This window comes from Penaeus vannamei, chromosome 13, assembly GCF_042767895.1.
Source record: "Penaeus vannamei isolate JL-2024 chromosome 13, ASM4276789v1, whole genome shotgun sequence".
Taxonomy (NCBI): Eukaryota; Metazoa; Arthropoda; class Malacostraca; order Decapoda; family Penaeidae; genus Penaeus; species Penaeus vannamei.
The window spans coordinates 3,764,783-3,777,282 of record NC_091561.1 but is presented as its reverse complement, the minus strand read 5'-3'; the positions used below and the strand labels follow the sequence as shown (position 1 = coordinate 3,777,282).

The 12,500-nt window shown below is 47.9% G+C and overlaps 1 protein-coding gene across 50 annotated transcripts in view; it reads right to left on the bottom strand.

Annotated features, from left to right (window-relative positions):
• LOC113802432 (fap1 adhesin-like) overlaps nucleotides 1–12,500 on the bottom strand; it is a 94,059-nt gene that overhangs the window by 35,859 nt on the left and 45,700 nt on the right. For 16 of the 50 annotated variants that reach the window (XM_070128660.1, XM_070128652.1, XM_070128669.1 and 13 more), the window contains exons 13-16: nucleotides 11,654–11,824; nucleotides 10,819–10,917; nucleotides 8,906–8,992; nucleotides 4,277–4,381 (exon numbers count right to left, since the gene is read on the bottom strand). The exons of 5 other annotated variants lie outside the window; for them this stretch is intronic. In XM_070128660.1, coding sequence (XP_069984761.1) covers nucleotides 4,277–4,381; nucleotides 8,906–8,992; nucleotides 10,819–10,917; nucleotides 11,654–11,824 — 462 coding nt within the window. Of the gene's footprint in view, nucleotides 1–1,014; nucleotides 1,063–4,276; nucleotides 4,382–8,905; nucleotides 8,993–10,818; nucleotides 10,918–11,653; nucleotides 11,825–12,500 lie in introns of all 50 variants that reach the window. 29 more of the 50 variants (XM_070128702.1, XM_070128692.1, XM_070128698.1 and 26 more) reach the window with 11 other exon arrangements.

Here is a 12,500-nt window from a genome sequence, read left to right as displayed (position 1 = left end):
ACCAACCTATCATACCAGCCTTGTACATCTGGCACATCTAGACAAGCCAAACAACTGGCTATGACGTCGCTCATAGTCTAGGTAGTTGCCCTTTGTCTTGAAACAACTGGTTAACTCCAAGGGGAAACAACGGATCAGTTCTATGCTACACATTTCTCCGCCGGGATAATCCCGTTCGGCGGCGTCATCATGCAATTATGCAGGCAAGTTTCGTAATATCTTAATGCGCGCGCCGATCTAATCTCCATAAAGTATGCCGGGCGAAATCCCTTATTGCACGACTGATAAAACTCCTCGATAAGAGAAGCAAACTAATGTCTATCCCCTTTCTGTTCATCGGCGCTGGGCCTATCATATGCACCTTGGTTAATTGAAAAGTTGGGTTTTAACATAATTAACAAATAGCATGCGCTTACGTTTTAATTCAAACCAATCTGATCCAATACTATGATGAAAGGTACAATGCAGGCTCCAGACCTTCACTTAATCTAACAACTTGTAGTTATAATTTCTAACTGCGTAATCACATTGTTTACATCCCTTAGCAATTTTCATTGAGCTTTAAATAATATTTCTCCGTACAGCATGTAAGCTTTCCTACGCGAGACAAAGATATACTGGACGTGTCACGAGTGGAGGAACTGTGTTGTTGCGCCAGTTATTAAGTAATGAAGGCGTGATGGAGGCGCCCGCCAGCGTCAGCTCGTGCGGGCACACAGCTGGGCGGTTCGTTCAGCAGCGACAAAAAGGCAACAACTCGGTCCCTAATGGATGAAAAAAAAATCCTCCATCGCGCCGGATTAGATTAATAAAACTCTGATATAACCAGGCTACTTCTAACAAGTCGTCATACCCCGCGGAAGGTCGCCACATGAACCGAACATAAAACGGATCCTCTTCCTGCCCGCGCCCGGACCGCCTCCCCGCAGCCGCCATAAACTTACCGCCCCCCCCCTCCCTAGCCCGGAGGAGGGGGAGGGGGCTGTGGGGAGGGGCCGGGGGGTTAGAACTTACGTTGTCGTGAAGGTCCAGAAGTGAGTACAGAGGGAAAGGGTCGTCAGCCTTCACCAGCGCAAGGACCACGGGCGCACAGGCGGGTTAGGTGCCCGTGTAGACAGCAGTTATGTACACACGCAGGCAGTGGCAGGCAGCGGAATGGTGCACATGAAGCCATCATACAATGCACACATGAAGGCAGCAGATAGTTGCACATGCAGAGTAAAATAAGACAGGCAGAGTCAAAAAGAGTGGCACAGCCGCCATGCACAAATCATGAGGTGTTATGAGGTTATGAGGTCATGCAGGAAATGAAACAGGGGTACAGTAGCACGCCATGAACACATGTACACACACACCCGGAGCACCTGTACATAAACACACACAGGTGCAAGAGGCATTTAAACTGAAAAAAAAAATCCAGACCGAATTAGTCATGTGTATATTAGACCCGGTGGGAAGGAAGTGGACGGTGCAGGTGCAGTGGATCGCTTGGACACATATTCCACGACAGCAGAGTAAATAGTCTAAGAACGTGGGTACAGTCCCCGTGGGCGTGAGAGAGGTGCAATATAAGAAACAATATGCGTGTCAAAAGGTGCACGTGATGTGTGTAAAAAATATGAGAATGGAAGAAAAGGGAGAGAGAGAAGGGCGCGGCTGACAACTTCCTTTCCGCCGACCCTCCCGGGATCCGCGTGACAGGGACCCCGAGGCCGTCACGTCACGCCGTCGCTCGTCTTCGGTTTTAATTCCTCCGAGACAGACCGGGTCCTTCTGCCATTAGCCCCGGCTGTCAGGAACCAGTACCTACCTGTGGTTCCTATTTGGATTCAATTTTAGAACGACTCTCCTTTCCTTTTTTTTTAAATGGTACGTTCTAACACGAACGGGTTTTGACTCGAAAGAAAGTCGTAAACTAATGCACTGGACAAACAAAAATATAAACGTCAGCGTGCATAATATGCTATTAAGACCTAAAACTACTGGAATGTAACGAAAGGTCACAGTTATTGCTAAACTGCAGCGGACAAGCTGTGACAAAGAGTATAAAAGTGCGAGCTCAGGTCCACCGTAATCACAGACCTTGAGATCTACGAACGCCAAGACTACGTCGTGAGCAAACGTGCCTCGTCGATATGCAAACGTATCGTGGCGGGAAAGAAACGTTTCCGTGTCCTAAATCATATAAGCCGTGATGAAAAGGGGGAAAAAATACAGTGTATAACATAAATCTCCTTGGCCATTAAAGGATATATAATTTTTTTTTCCGGACATTTTACATACGGTCGCATCTGTTGTCCGAAGTGGTGCCTGCAAGGTCTATAAAAATACAAATATAGACCTTGTGCGCCTTTGCCCCGCGTTCGGCCACCCGCGCCAGGGATCGCAAATATAAAGGGATGTAAAGAGAAATCGCGATGTTTACCCGAGTCAGTGCTCAGGTTCTCCGTCGACTGTATGACGTCACGCCAGATGGCCATTAGTGAGGTCATGGAAGATCTGCGCGTGACTTATTGATTTCGTTTGTTTTCGAGCACATTTGCGGTAAGGTGGGGGTCAGGTAGTGGAGAGGGAGAGGTGGAGGTAGAGGGAGAGGGAGAGAGAAGGAAGGAGAGAGAGAGAGAGAAGGAAGGAGAGAGAGAGAGAGAGAGAGAGAGAGAGAGAGAGAGAGAGAGAGAGAGAGAGAGAGAGAGAGAGAGAGAGAGAGAGAGAGAGAGAGAGGAGAGAGAGGGAAGGGAGAGAGAAAGAGAGAGGGAAGGAGAGGGAGAGAGAGCGAGGGAAGGAGAGAGAGAGAGGGGGAAGTTGAGAGAGAGAGGGGGAAGGAGAGAGAGAGAGAGGGAAGAGAGAGAGAGAGAGAGGGAAGGAGAGAGAGAGAGAAGGAAGGAAAGAGAGAGAGAGGGAGAGAGAGAGAGAGGGAAGGAGAAAGAGAGAGAGAGAGGGAAGGAGAGAGAGAAAGATGGAAGGAGAGAGAGAGAGAGAGAGAGAGAGAGAGAGAGAGAGAGAGAGAGAGAGAGAGAGAGAGAGAGAGAGAGAGAGAGAGAGAGATCGAAACCTGCTCCTCCAATACGACCCAAAGAACCTTTTACTTTTAAAAATAATTTACTGCGCAATTACAACTCATTAAAATTTTCCCGCACAAATAAAAAACACTACATTACAACCTGAACATATATGACAATTAGCTTCTTCCTGATTATGACAACAAATCACCCAGAACTGGAGAAATCTCGCGATCAGAGAAGGAAAAGGCCGAACATCCCCATTATTCGCGCCCGCGCCGAGCGTCACGCGTCACACCGGGCCCGAGCAACCGTCACGCCCTGACCAGCCACGCGTCCGAATGCGTCGACGCCTGGCGATGACGCTGAAAGAGCCTCCGGTGGGCGACGCTTGACGCAGGGTACAGGACACGGCCGACGTCGGGCAAGGCGCGGAGGTGCAGAAAAAAATAAATGGCAGGTTGCTTCTCTACGATTGAGTAAATTTGACAAAATACCCGCTTCTGTTGCACCGTCCAGAGCAACTCCTGGAACATCTCGGCCAGCATCGCGACTTGGAACTGCGGCGTGGAAGGGGAGGGGGGGGGGTTAATGGGGGTACCTGCATGTACGTGAACACACAGATTAACGCACGCATGCATGCACTCCACGCGTGTCTGGACCGCAAACACACAGCATAGTTGTATGCTTAGAATGCACACAACACGCTCACACAAACACGAACGCTTACACACACACACACACACACACACACACACACACACACACACACACACACACACACACACACACACACACAGATGTTACTTGACTTTTATTACTAATTAAATTCTGAATTCTCACAGATCAGTGTTAATGATCATATTAATACGATTAAAAAATTAGCATATTTATGCTTCTGCGAAGGCTTTATGGTCAAACGCTACAGATGTTATACGTTGTAAACTGATTAAAACAGGATTAACATATATACACACATTCGCCTTTGTTATTTAAAAAAGGAACATCTTGTTAATAAAAATAAACAAATTATCACGTTGTGTTAATTTATCACACAAACTAATCTATAAAAACGAATGAAAATCAAAACGCTCGTTAAATCAATATATACAACACAGCAAACCGTGTTAAAATGAAAAGAACAACAAATAAAAAAATAAATAAATCCAGATGTGTTAAAGAGCATCATCACAAGTGCATTATATATAAAAAAAACTGTGTGAAGTGCTGGAGTGAAGTTAGCGTGAGTTAGCCTTTTTTATTCATCTTTATTTTACCTTTGGCTTTTCAAACTTGTTCTTCATTTTTGAGGCGTCGAAGGAGCGGACTCGAGGTCCTACGTGCTTCTCCAAGATGTCGTCGCGATTTAGATATACCGCCTTCTACACCACAGAAAACGGGAAATGCGTCAGTCATCGTCGAAAATGGGAAGTGGTTTAGTCATGAAGGAAAACGGGAAATGGTCCGAACGTTAAGGGTGGTATGTAATAAAAGTTTTGGTTCAAGTTGCAAGTAATGGCAGACTGCAGATAAAGATTGTGTTTGTAAATACAAGTATATTTGTGTGTCCACTACTATTATTTTGGCACATTCTGAATGATTAAAATCTGTGTATGAAAAGAAGATTAGCAAATGTAAATGAGCAGGGAAAGTCACCCCTTATTTCAGTCAGAATAAGTCATCGCACCAAATCAAAAGCAATTACCTCAAGAAAAGCCCAATTAGGCAGGTAATCAAGCATATGCAATTTTGATTTTTATCCATACATAAGAAATGAACACATGACGCCCTTAATATCTAAATTACAACTAAATCATATTCTTCATATATCACATACACAGGGTGTTCCATGGAGCTATCTGGAGCATCCCTTATGTTGCCCCAAACTTACCATCCCATTTCAAAATAAAACACCAAAGAATTATAAAGGGAGAGAAAAAAGTTAATTAGATCTGCAAAGAGAATGGAGAAACATTAATGACATAATAAGTGTCAGATCTTTGACAAAACAACGGAATAAGAAAGCAAAAAAACATATAATATACATATATAAGAAGAGACATGATAACGATATGACCCAGGATGATGATCCTCATTATGAGATTAATTATACACAAAAGATAGCATCAGCAAAACATAATAATGAAAAAAAATAATGATGAGAAGTCACGAGAATATAAAATCAGGAAAATGAGAATAATAGGCATAGAGAAATAAGCCTGAAAGAAATAATATAGAAGCTAAATCTAGCTTCATTCAGGCATGAACTAAACATATAAACATTAGACCAAAACTAGTGTTGTTATACCATTGACCTAACGATGAATAACACAGTGTGATGATTATTATGGTTGTGATGATGATAAAATAATAGTCACACCAGGAATGGCAGTAAAAAAAAAGTGCATTCAGAAAATCATACATTTCAGATAGAAAATAATCTTTAAGGAAAAAAAATATCAACTCGAATGTCTAAAAAATACTTTCCTAGCTACTGGCTATACCAAAATAACAATTACAAAAAAACAAACAACAACAACAGGATATCAAGAACAACAACAACGGAAAAAAAACGACAAGGCACACAACGCATACAAAGCAATAAACGGATTTATTTCTACATTACCACCGCCGCAGAAAAATAAAACCGTGCCTTAGTACCGAACATTCGCGTTTTCGTAAACCCTGTCTTTAAGCTTTTAATTTCTGGAACGCGGTACGCAGGGCGGGGCAAGAGGAAGGAGGGGGAGGAAGGGAAGGAAGGGGAGGAAGGGGAGGAAGGGGAGGAAGGGGAGGAGGGGGAGTCAAGGTGGAGGAGGTGGAGGAGGTGGAGGAGGTGGAGGAGGTGGAGGAGGAGGAGGAGGGGGAGGAGGAGGAGGAGGAGGAGGAGGAGGAGGAGGAGGAGGAGGTGGGAGAGGAAGAGAAAGAGGAGGAGGAGGGATGACGGGAGAAGGCCGGGAACGGGCGGAGGGGAGAGGGGAAGGAAGAGGGGAGGCGAAGGGGGTTGAAAGGGGGTCGCGGATGAAGGGAACAGGATATGATGAGAGAGAGCAAGAGGGAGGGAGGGAGGGAAAGAGGGTAGGGAAGGGTATGGAAGGGAAGGAAGGGGGAGGGAGAGAGGGAGAAGGAGAGGGAAGGAGGGAGGGAGGGAGGGAGGGAGGGAATGAGGGAGAGAGAGGGGGGAGGGAATGAGGGAGAGAGGGAGGGAATGAGGGAGGATGAGAGGGAATGAGGGAGAGAGAGGGGGAGGGGGAGGAAGGAGGGAGAGGGGGGAGGGGGAGAGAGATGGGGGAGGAGGGAGAGAGGGAGGGGGATGGGGAGGGGGAGGGGAGGGGGAGTGGGAGGGGGAGGGGGAGGGAGAGGGAGAGAGAGAGAGAGAGAGAGAGAGAGGGAGGAGAGAGAGAGAGAGAGAGAGAGAGAGAGAGAGAGAGAGAGAGAGAGAGAGAGAGAGAGAGAGAGAGAGGGAGAGAGAGAGAGAGAGGGAGTGGGAGAGGGAGAGGGAGAGGGAGAGGGAGAGGGAGAGGGAGGGAGAGAGAGAGAGAGAGAGAGAGAGAGAGAGAGAGAGAGAGAGAGAGAGAGAGAGAGAGAGAGAGAGAGAGAGAGAGAGAAGAAATGGAAAGAAGAAACAAAGAGCAGAGAGCGAGAAAAAAAAGAAAGAAAGAAAGAAAAAGAAAGAGAGAAAGCACCGAAGGAAAAGAAGAGAGAAAGGCCCATAGGAAAGGGTCAACCCGCGAGCGAGCGAGCGAGGGGGAGACGGGGGAGGGAGGAGAAGGAGGGAAGGAGGGAAGGAGGGAAGGGAGGGAAGGAAGGGAAGGAGGGAAGGAGGGGAGGGAGGGAGGGAGGGAGGGAGGGAGGGAAGGGAGGGAAGGAGGGAGGGAGGGAGGGAGGGAGAGAGAGAGAGAGAGAGAGAGAGAGAGAGAGAGAGAGAGAGAGAGAGAGAGAGAGAGAGAGAGAGAGAGAGAGAGAGAGATGGAAAGAAAGGAAACAAAACAAAAAAAAAAAAAGAAAGAGAGAAAGGACCGAAGGAAAGGAGAGAAAGGCCCATAGAAAAGGATCAACCCGCGAGCGAGCGAGCGAGGGGGAGACGGGGGAGACGGGGGAGGGGGGGGTGAGGGGGGAAGGTCAGTGGGTCAGTATTGCACACGCAAATCCAGCGTTATAACCCGAGGCGAACGCACGCAAGGAATTCCGTTCTTCTATTGATTTTCCATCTCGTAATTCCTTCGGTGAATCTCGCAAGGCCGAGGGGAGAGAGAAAGAGGAGAGAGAGAGAAAAAAAGAAAGAGAAAAGGAGAGATTGAAAAAAAGGAAAGAGGGAGAGAAAGAGGGGGAGATTTAAAACAAAGAAAGAGAAAAGGAGAGATAGAAAAGAAAAAGGAAAGATGGAGAGAAAGAGGAGAGAGAAAAAAAAGAAAGAGAAAAGGAGAGATATAAAAAAAAGGAAAGAGGGAGAGAAAGAAGAGAGAGAAAAAAAAGAAAGAGAAAAGGAGAGATAGGAAAAAAAGGAAAGAGGGAGAGAAAGAGGAGAGAGAAAACAAAGAAAGAGAAAAGGAGAGATTGAAAAAAAAAGAAAGAGGGAGAGAAAGAGGAGAGAGAAAAAAAAAGAAAGAGAAAAAGAGAGATAGAAAAAACAAGGAAAGATGGAGAGAAAGAGGAGAGAGAAAAAAAAAGAAAGAGAAAAGGAGAGATATATATATAAAAAGGAAAGAGGGAGAGAAAGAGGGGGAGATATAAAACAAAGAAGGGTGGTTTTTTATGTTTTTTTGGGGGGGCGATGCAAGGGAGAGGCACTTGCGACCAGTCTGGCTTGGCGGGGCATCTGGGGAATAACAAAGGGAGAGAGGAAGGAGAAGGGGAGAATAAGAGGAAAGGAGGAGGGGAGGGAGGGAAGGAGGAGGGGGAGGGAGGGGGAGGGAAGGAGGGAGGGAGGGAGGGAGCGAGAGAGAGAGAGAGAGAGAGAGAGAGAGAGAGAGAGAGAGAGAGAGAGAGAGAGAGAGAGAGAGAGAGAGAGAGAGAGAGAGAGAGAGAGAGAGAGAGAGAGAGAGAGAGAGGAAGGGTGGAAGGAAGGAAGAGATGGAGGGAGTAGGGGGTAAGTGGAATGGAGGAATTGAGGGAGAGGCGAGGGGAAAGAAAGAGATAAGATAGATAGATTGAGGGGGGGGGGGGCGTTAAGAAATAGATCGTCCCAAAAGGAAGCAAGCAGGGGCCAGGAATCGGCTCAGAGCTGGACGAGGCTGGCCGCCGCCCGCCGTCAGAGGCACGGCGAGGCGGGCTTCGTCCTGCCGGAACTCTCAACCTCCTACTTGTTGCAATGGCCTCGCATTACTGCTCGTCCCCTTGCAACGCTGCCCTCCCGACATCTGAAGCCGCAAAGGCCTCGCAGGAGGGAGGGAGCGCTGGCGTGCGGGCGGCGATGCCCTCTCGCGGGCGTGCACACAAGCGACTGACATGCAACGACGGCAGCCTCGGGCTCTCGCTTTCGTGGTGATTAGGGGATCACTCCTAGTAAAAAAAAATCCTGGAGGTTCGAGAAGCGTCAAAGATAACATAGCTGAGTGAAGAAACAAAACGAAAAAAAATGAACTCCACAATGTATTAATGAAACCCTCTTCTTGGTTTTACTACGCAGTATATTATCTTTATATTTCGTTACTTTAAAAGTCAGTGATGTCATAAAGCCGCCTAGGCGTTTCAGCTTCAACTGCGCGTTTAGAAGTTCTGATTTCGCGACGGAGATCCCGAGCCCGAAGGCGGACCACTCAGAGGCTGCGACGGAAGCAAAACCGTGAACTGTGCGCAAGTCAAACTTAAACAGTGCAAAAGAGGTGCACAGCAGAACGCCTGCGTCGCAGAGCCACGGCAGACGGCGCTGAAGGCGAAGCCGTCCGGGAGGTCGGCCTACTCACCCTCTGGTTCAGAGACAACCCGGTGGAGATGTTGCGTCGCAGCGCCGGCGTGGGCATCGGGGGCGACGGGCCCACGAAGGTCGAGCACTAAGCAACAACAAGAATAAGATTCACTCTAAGGGGCTCCTGCTGCCTCGGCCAGAGGGACGGGCGCTCGGCGGAGGCGGCTTCCAGCCTCGTATTCCTCTGGCATCACATATATACTAATGGCTTGTAAATATATACACAAATATATGTCCATTTTATTTCCTTTTCACTCATATTTCCCATTACCTATACGGTATTCACCCAAAGTAATCAAGACAATAGTAATGGAGATATCAAATCAAAGTGTGCGAAGTTTCAAGGGCGGTGCGTTCAGTAATAATAATAATCTGTAACAAGCAGGAAGCATAAATTTTCATTTTCTCATGTTCATTCTCTTGTTCTTTCTCTCACTCTCTCTTATTACAAAAACTAATACTAAAATATTAGTGTATCAATAATGATAATAATAATAATAATAATAATAATAATAATAATAATAATAATAATATTGATAAAAATAAATGATAACAGTTATGATAATACCAATCACCAATATATATTTTTTAAATATGCAACTAAAAGAAAACTAGTGTAGTTATAATATTACGCCCCCCCCCCAAAAAAAAAAAAAAAAAAAAAAAAAAAAAAAAAAAAATTCCTCCTGTACCGCTATAAATCATCGCGTGAAAACTCTACGGTCCTGCTATCCAGATTTCAGTATTTTCCATTACAGACCGTAAACTTATCATGAACAATTACCTACTTAACTCCCCTATTATAATCTAATAACAATTCTAAGGAAATCTCAATGAATTCTCACAATATGTTTGTGTGTACTACTTCATACTAGTTACACTGACTTGGCGCTGGGTCTGACGAAACAAAATATATATATATAAAACATAAACGAAGTGACACAAAATCGCGAATCATGAAGCTAAATCATAACAACATCCAACCTTAGGACATTCTACGCCAAAATTTTATAGTACCCATTCTATAGTCTTGTAGTATAGCAGCTATAACCTACACTATAAACTTTATAAAATTATTTCAAGAGAGACAAGCTAAAACGATCACCGGACACTTAATAAAATGTTATAAAAAACGTCAATACATTACACTCACGCACATATTCCAACATTCACAAGCAACGGTGCTTCTATGCAGCACAGAGAGAAGAACAAGAAACAAGGTACATGATGATGAAGCAAAGGTAAGTACAGGTAGGTAAAGGTGTCGTCTTCTACACCTGAGTAAATAAACCCGCAACTGACACATCTTTGGGGATCTTCACGGCAGGGTAAATGCACGGTGAATTAATATTTGCAGTTGCGAAACTCCAATTTGTGAAGGTGATTACAGCTGGTGCGAGTTCGGGTAAAATTAGAACTTCTCAATATACTGACAAGACAAGCTGCCTTTTAAGCCGCTGTTCTTTTCAATCATCATAAATCTTTTTGAGAATACATCATGCAACAGAATATATATCAAGATCAGAAAGCATCAAAGAGCGATGGAAAGGAATGTTTTGGCAATCGGGAGACAAATTACAACAGAATGGCTACGGTGGGGTGAAGCGTGGCGGGAGGGTCAGGGTCGGCCTCTATAATGGTACAACTGAAACGGTGCAATTTTACGCTACGCGTGTGGTTCCTCTCACTCTTGACCTACTGTACGTAAGCGCTCTCGCAACAGCTCCACGCTACAGTCAAACAGATGGAATTACTCCTAAAGACGAGCGAGCAAGTGGTGACAGTGCCATGGTTTAGGACAGTGCAGGGCCACTGGAACTGCCACAGGGAAATACAGCTCATGACAAAGTACGAGACACGAGCCAGGCAGGCGGTCCCGCGGGAGGCAGACGCCGCCGAGGCTGCACTTACCAGGCGCGCGACCTTCGCCTTGGTGATGTAGGGCGCTCGCCCGCCATCACCTCCGTTACCCGACTCGCTGAGCCGCGCCTTGTCACAATAACTCCGCCGCTGAGGTCACGCCGGGTTAACAAAGGCAATGCCCCGTCCGGTGCCACCCAAGAAGCACCGAGGTCGTACAGGCGCGGAGGTTACAGCGGTGTACGACCCAGCACACCGCACACGGGCACCACGGGCGAAAAGAGGTAACCATATGTTAGCAACGCATGTGGTTTGGGATGATGAGTGGGCATGAATGTGGTAGTGTAGTCTGTTGTGGTTGGGGCGGTTGATGGGTGGTGGAGGTGGCTGTACATGTCGGGTGTTGTGAAGGATGACATAGAGTACAAGGGTACAAAGCATTCACTGTAATAAGCGATACCTGACTGTGGTAATGGGAGAACTGCTGGTTGTGTTTCTAATTCTAAATTACGATTATATGGTTGTTTTAGCTGTTTAATATTTTATTTTGAGCATTAATAGTGTTGAGCGGTTGTGTTTAGTGTGATAAAAGCTGTTGTTAAAGCTGTGCAGAGAGTGAGTGAACATGTTACACCTCAAACTACAACCTAGGTTACCCGTACAGAGGGCGCGGGCGCGGGGAGGCTGGCTCCCCTCTCCGCCTCCGCCGCAGGAGGCCTGCAGCCTGCGCGGATGTACAAGACACTGTACACCTAACTACACGACAATACTCGGCGGTCACTGGCACAACTGGGCCTCGAAGCCAAACTACTGAACTCGGCACTACGGCGGCCGCGGTGCTCGAGGGGCACCGAGGGACAATGGGGGCACAAGGCACGGGGCTCACCAGGTGCTTCACGGAGACGCCGGTGTACACGTTGGCTCTCGGGGTCACCACGTTGCTGCCGTTGGTGTTGTTGTTGTTGTGGTTGTTGTTATGGTGGTTGTTGTTGTTGTTGAGGTTGGAGGGCTTGGAGCGGCGTCCCCCGAGGTCCACCATGGTGCCGGCCGCCCCCCGCTGCCCGCGTCGTCAGCCCACGCCCGCGCGGGCACCGGGGCAGAGGCCCCAGCGGGTGAAGGCGGAGGAGGGTGCGGGGGGATGGCGGAGGGGCGGCGGGAGGGAGCGCGCGGTCACCACCAGGAGCACCAGCAGCACCAGCAGCAGCGGCAGGACCACCAGCGGGGGCAACGCCGTTGTGGTGCACGGGGGCGCCGGTGCACCAGCAGACACGACGCCAGAGGCACGCGGCCGGCACCAGCAGTAGGAGCCGAGAGGACCCACGGGCACAGCGGTCACCAGCAGAAGACGAGGCGGCAGCGGAAGGCGACGGCGGCGGCGGCAGAAGAGCGCCGGGAAGGAAGCGCGTCCAGGCAAGTGAGTGACCACCAGGACCCAGCCAGCACCGGCCCGGATATACACACGCACACAAACAGACACACACGCACATACACACACGCCGCACATCCGCGCACACCACACGCAGCCAAACACACACGCACACCACAGGTTCGCGCACGCGCCGCAGCCCACATAAACATGCATGATGTGTTAATGGCACGCACGTAGGGACACACACACGCACACGTATGGATCACACGACCACGGAGAAGGCCGGAGGAAAGCGCCGTCGCAGGTCGGAGAGAGCAACAGAATACGCACACAGACGCCCCATACACACACAGGCAAGCGAAAA